The 6,318-nt window shown below is 49.4% G+C and overlaps 1 protein-coding gene across 1 annotated transcript; it reads right to left on the bottom strand.

The window, feature by feature from the left end:
* Nucleotides 1-2,638: 2,638 nt before the first annotated feature.
* On the bottom strand, nt 2,639-4,792 carry HOXC4 (homeobox C4). Its single transcript, XM_033008031.2, has 2 exons — nt 3,857-4,792; nt 2,639-3,277 (listed from the first exon to the last, which is right to left on the bottom strand). Exons 1-2 carry the CDS (start codon nt 4,398-4,400, stop codon nt 2,922-2,924), a joined length of 900 nt encoding a protein of 299 aa, XP_032863922.2. The 5' UTR covers nt 4,401-4,792; the 3' UTR covers nt 2,639-2,921.
* Between the last annotated feature and the right edge of the window lie 1,526 nt (nt 4,793-6,318).

Consider the following 6,318-nt stretch of genomic DNA (forward strand, 5'->3'; position numbering starts at 1 on the left):
CCCTTTTGCCCCTTTTTCCTTTCCGTTTTCATTCCCCCTTCTTTATTTCTCTTCCCCCCCACACCTTTTTTTTTTTTTTTTTTCCCCTATTTTTTTCCCCCCCTCTCTACCCATTTTCTTCTATACAGTGCATTAATACTCTCCCCCCCGCAGCCCCCGTTGTGTCACAGCCAAGGCTGAGGGCGATGCTGGGTGAGGACCCTCCGGTGGGCAGCAGGCAGGACCCCGGCCCTGGCTGATGTCCCTGGCACCCAAGGGACATGCCACCCCCGGGTGTCATCCCCAGCACCCCCCTCCACGGGATACACCCAGCCTGGGGAGGGTACAGTACCCTCCAGCAACCCCAAAAACCCAACACACAACTCCAAACTCCAACACCCCCCCCCAAAAAAAGAGGGCGAAATCCAACTTGGAGCGATGCTCCTTCCCCCCCACCCTCCTCCTCCTCCTGGCTCCAGCCCAGCCTGCAGCGATGCAGATGCCCAACTCTGCCCCCCACCCCAGAGGAGATTTGGGGTGCTGCCCTGCCCCAACTCCGGGGCACTGGGGTGCTCTGGGGGAGCACCTACCTCCCAGTACCTGGGGCTGCACTCTCCCCGCAGATTTTTCCTGCATTAAACCTCATTTTCTCCCCTCCCTGGTTCCTCTTCCCCCCTATTTCCCCCTTTTCTGCTTTGATTTCTTGCCTATACAAGAGGATATTAAAAACATCCAAAACCTCACAGGATGGGCTGAGCCTTGGATGCTGTTTACTGACCATCTTTTTATTTTCTTTTATTTTTTTTAAGGCTGGGTTTTATTTGACTTCCCTGCCTCAGCTGTGTGGGCTGGGATCTTCCTTGGGAAAAGCCAAAATCCCAACTGGCTCCCAACACCTTTCCCTGCTCTGGGGAGGATGGGTTTAAAGAGGAGTAATGGTTACATGTCCTGTCGATATGTTTTATCTTTCTACCCTCCTCCTTAGTATCACAAAATCAGGATGTGAAAGGGAAAAAATAATAAAAAATAAATAAACAAAAAAGCTGGCGAGCTTTACATATAAACTCCCCAGGATAAATGAGAACCTTCTCCGCCTCCAGATCCGCATCCCCAGCTCTCACAAAGGGGTTTGAGACCACGATTTGTTCAATGGCAGCTTCAATCGATGTTGGAGAGAGAGGGGAAAAAGAAATAAAGAGGATAAAACCTAAATAAAGATGCTTGCAAAGCCTCCTCTCCAATAACTCTGTGTCCCAGGGCCTGGGGGGGGGGGGGGGGGGCACTTGCAGCAGGCCTTCCTCTCCCAGCCCCCTGCCACTGAGATTTTTAAGCAGCAAACTTCCCAAAGCCAAGGCCTAAAAAAAAATAAAATAATAAAAAGGGGGGGCTCGTCCCCAGCCCCCCCCCACAATACACCCCCTTCTCAGCACAAACACCCTGCACTGGGGGGGGGACGGGATGGGACACCCAGGTTTTTCCCTAAAATCCCCCCACTGCTGCCAGTTTGCAGGCTGCCTCCAAAGGCCAGGAGCAATGAATTACGGTTATTAGCACTATTACTACCATTATTCTCATTATTGTTATTGTTATTATTATTATTTAACAGCCTTTTCATTGCCTGGCAAAATTCAATATGACCTCTTGGCTTGAACGAGTCAACACGAGCGCGCCGCAACAGCAAGAGAAAATAATAACAATAATAATAATAATAATAATAATTAATTAAAAAGCCACGAGAAAAAGTTCAAAGCAGGGAGAGGAGCTAAAACCAGACAATTTTCTGCGGGATGGAAAGAAAATAAAGAGGCATGACTGGAAGCTAACCCCAGTCCACAGCCCTCGTCTGAAAACCCAGATTTCCCTTTTTTTTATCCCCCCCATATTTACAGATTGGGAGGGTCTGAGATTTAAAGTCACTGGCCACGTCGTGATGTCATAAAAATCTGGAGTTGAGAGTTATCTTTAGGTTTGCTTAAACTTAACTTAAGCAGTAACTGGTGCACATGGGATCCATTGCACATCGTCCCAGCATTTTATTATCCTTATTATTATTATTTTGGGGCGGGTTTGCGGGGAGATGTGGGGATAAAATAAGTCACCAGACATAAAAGTAAAACTAATTCACACTGACTGGTTTATTGAACACTGGGACTTTCACATACACACTAAAACTCTTTATTGCAAGTTTACAATGATCATGTAAAATCAGTCCAAAAACACAAATAACCACGACAAAAAACCCTAGCTACTGACTTTTTAAAACCTTCTTCTGCTTTTATTTTTTAAATATGTCACTCTTTCTCTCTCTCACTCCCCTTTTTCTTTTCAATTTCTCAGCAAAGGCTCGTCCACCCTTGTGTGCTGTTTCGTAGCTGCTTTTTGTTTGCCTTTTTTTTTTCTCTCTCTAAATCGTGATTTCTTTTTAAGCTTTTTTTTTTTTTTTCCACATCGCTACAAAAGAACTTCATAGCTCCTTCGCTCATTGTGCATTTGTAATGCAGAGGGGAAAAAAATACCTACATTCGCTTTTTCTGTTTGTTTTGTTTGTTTGTTTGTTTTTTGCAGTCAATATTATCACCATTTCTTCATTTAATTCACCCAACAGAACATTTACCTCTTCCTCCCCCCACCCTGCCCTCCCCTACCCCATCCCCCAGCTTTAAAAAATAAATAAAACCCTGAAATGGCGTAAAAAAAACCCTGCAGGTACAGACACCTGGCCTCATGCTATCTGACATGCATCTAAAGCCCGTGGTCTTGAGGGAGACCCATTGTTTTTTATACGCACAGGAAAAAAAATAATAATAATAATAATTATTATAATAAAAGCAAAACTACGAGGGGAAGGGGAAGGGGGGGAAAAGAACCAAAATATATATATATATATATATATTAGATTCTATAAATAATCCAGAGTCATTTGTGTGCGGGTCTGGGGGTGTTTATAACCTGGTGATATCCTCCGTGCGCGGGTCCTGCGCGGCGGCGGAGGGCAGCTCCTCGCCCGCGGCCGTGCTCGCCGGGGCGGCGGGGGCGGCTGAGGCGCTGGCAACCGCTGCCGTTGCTGCCCGTACTTTGGTGTTAGGCAGCCTGTGGTCTTTTTTCCATTTCATCCTCCGGTTCTGAAACCAGATTTTGATCTGTCGCTCGGAGAGGCAAAGCGAGTGGGCGATCTCGATGCGTCGCCGCCGGGTCAGGTACCTGTTATAGTGAAACTCCTTCTCCAGCTCCAAAACCTGCTGCCTGGTGTAGGCTGTCCTGGATCTCTTGGGTTCGCCTCCATTGTAATTGGGATTCACTGGAAAGGAGGGGAAGGAAAACAAAACAAAAAAAAAAAAAAAAAAAAAAGAAAGGAAAGGAGAAAAAAAAAAAACAAACAACAAAAACACAAAAAAAAAAAAAACACACAAGGAAAATCAGCGTGGATGGAGAGAGGGTCGGGAGAGGCGACTGGAGGAGCCGGGGGAAAAAAAAAAAAAAAAGTAATAGGCTAAATAGGTAATAAAGAACTTTGGGCAGCTCAAGAGTTTCTATTCTAATAGGAAGGGGTTTCCCTGGCTCAAAAGACTGAATTATTTATGCACCCCTTACAAAGCTTTCGGAGTTTCACACATACATAACAGAACGAGCCACATGGCTAAGGCTGCCCACAGTAGCTCGGCTATAAAATTTATGGTGGGTGTAATTACCCATTCGGAGTCGTAAATCCAGTTCAATTGTGCTAACCCAAAGACTCTCATGGAAGGGAAGGAAATAAAAAAAAAAAAAAAAAAAAAAAAAAAAAAAAGAGAGAGAGAGAGAGAGAGGCGAGAGGGAGCGAGCATGGTGTGAAAATAAGAGAGCGGAGAGACAGAAGAGGAAAATAAAAGTTGCATACCAGTACTGACGTGGATTTTTTTCATCCAGGGATAGACTATGGGCTGTTTGGAAGCTGTGCTGGTGGGATGGTCGGGGTTTGGCTGGTTGCAGGCTGGAGGGGCTGGGGAAGGAGTGGTGGAGGAGGTGGATAGAGCAGCCTGCTCGCAGAGCTGCTGTGCTTTCTCTGAGAGGTGTTGGCCTCCTGGAGTTTGCCCGTGTCCCCTTTGGAGCGTGGCCGGGTTGCCGGGAGCCTGGAGACCCCCGCAGCCGAACGGGCGGTCGGGGAAGGAGGGTCGTGGCACTGGGTACAGCTCTTGATGGTGATGCTGGTAGCTGGACTCCCTTGTCCGGCTATAATATTCCGGACTGTGGTCTGGGATGTAATTATTTTGCGAATATTCCTCGCATGGAGGAAATTTCGGATCGATGTAGTTAGAGTCCATCAAATAAGAGCTCATGATCATTAATTTCTGGAGTGGAAAATAATTTTTCTCGCTTTGTCGTTTTTCTGCTCCATAAAGCCCTCCTACTAGCTGGCGACCCCGTAAAGTTACTTTCACCATGTGACATCCCCGGCCAATCACACCCGCCAGCCCAGTCCCCGGATAAGGAACCAAAAGCTTCTGCAAAATGTACCCAAATTGGGGGGGGGGGGGGGGGGGGGGGGGGGGACGCGGCGTGGGAGTGGGAGTGGGTGCGCGGGGAGAGCCGGGGAGCTGCGCTTCGGGGCGAGGTGCTGGGTGCGGGGGTCCCTCAGCGCCCCCTCGGCTGCTGGGAAAGGGGGGGGGGGGGGCGGGGGGTGAGAGGGGGGGCACAGGCACACACACACAATGGGGGACCCCCCCCCCCCTTGGGATTGGGGGGGGAGTGCGGAAGGGGGAGGGTGAATGGGGGTGTTGGGGGACACTGGGCGTCCCCCCGCGGCCCGAGCTGGGAACAGTGACACCCCATACCCCCCCCCCCCCTCGACCTGGGTGGGAGTGAATGTACGTGTGACCCCCCCCTCCCCTCCCAAGAGCTGCACTGACCCTTCCGACCCCCCCAAACTCTACCCTCCGGCAGCCCCCCCCCCCCCCCCAAGGCTGGGGAGGGGATAGGGCAGGTTGGGGACATCCCTCCATCCCCTGCCCACCCCCCCCCCCGCAGCCCAGACCCCCCCCCCCCCCCATCCCAGAGAGGAGAGGGTTAAACACCGTCAGCACCTCTTTTGGGGGGACAGGGGGGGGGTGTCAGTTAAAAAGTAGAGGCGGGTGTACAGATCCAATAGTGACCCTCCCTTAAATCACCGGGGGGGGGGGGGGGGGTGCAGCCCCTCCCTGCCTGCAACCAGCGGCACGGGCAGGGCAAAGCAGGGGCTGCCCCCCCCCCAAAGGCAGGGGGACACCCCCCCCCCCTCCCCAAATTGCCCCCGCCTTGCTCAGCCCCGGCCTTTGGGAGCAAGGAGGGGGGTTGTTTTGTTTTTGTTTTTGTTTTTGTTTTTTTGAGGGGGGGTGGGGGGCAGCACCCTGCTTTTTCCTCAGCCCTGGGTGCTGCAGGTAACGCACCCACGGGGTTCCACGTCCTCGCGTGTGCAGCACCCACGGGTGTGCACATCCCAGGCCGCTTGGCCCTGGCTTTCAGCATTGACCTCCCCACGCTCGAGCTCTGGTATATGTAGAGAGATAAATAAATATCTATTATTTTGGGGGCAAGGCTGGAGGGATGCGTTAAAAATGGCTCCCACCTCCCCGGCGCAGGTCGGGGAGCTGCAAATGGATGTCAACATTTTGGGAGGGTTTTACCTCCCTCAATTAAAGCTTGCTTTTTTTTTTTTTTTTTTTTAATTTTCATTTTTTTATCTCTATCTCGCCCTAAAGAGGGGCAGAGGAGGGAGGTGGGGTATTCCCTCCTTGTGCTTGATAACAATTATAGTCGAAAATCATAGCTTGCAGGGCATTGCCATATTTTACTTGATAACAATAAAAGTGACACATAAAGTTAACTGTTTATGTTTTATTTATTAGACTAAATGTGCCAGCGGTGTCGAAGGCTTTTGGCTGGTTGTTACAGCTTTTTATGGGGTTGTAAAACGCCATAAATCAGTCACTGCGAAATGGTCGGGGCTCTTTGTGCTCTTGGCTGAGAGTTGTGTTTGCGGTGGCTGCTGTTTCTTCTGGAGATGAAAAGTAATAATGGGATTTTATTTTGATTATTATCACCCCCCCACACACCCCAATCATCGCGGTGATTTTGCTTTTTACCTTTTTTTTTTTTTTTCTTTCCTATTATTATTATTATTATTAACAAGCCCTGGCAAACAGCAAACGCCGCTTTCGCACTTTGACTAAACTACCTTTAGGAAATGACATCAGCAGGGTTTGAGGATTTAATTAGGAGCGCTGCAATTAAAGGAAAGCAGAACTTTCCAAGGCTCTGGCATCGCCCATATATTCCCCTAGAGACGAATTTGTGACTGGGAGACGCTCACACAAATTCGAGTCT

This window comes from Tyto alba, unplaced genomic scaffold (assembly GCF_018691265.1).
Source record: "Tyto alba isolate M040663 unplaced genomic scaffold, T.alba_DEE_v4.0 Super-Scaffold_23, whole genome shotgun sequence".
Taxonomy (NCBI): Eukaryota; Metazoa; Chordata; class Aves; order Strigiformes; family Tytonidae; genus Tyto; species Tyto alba.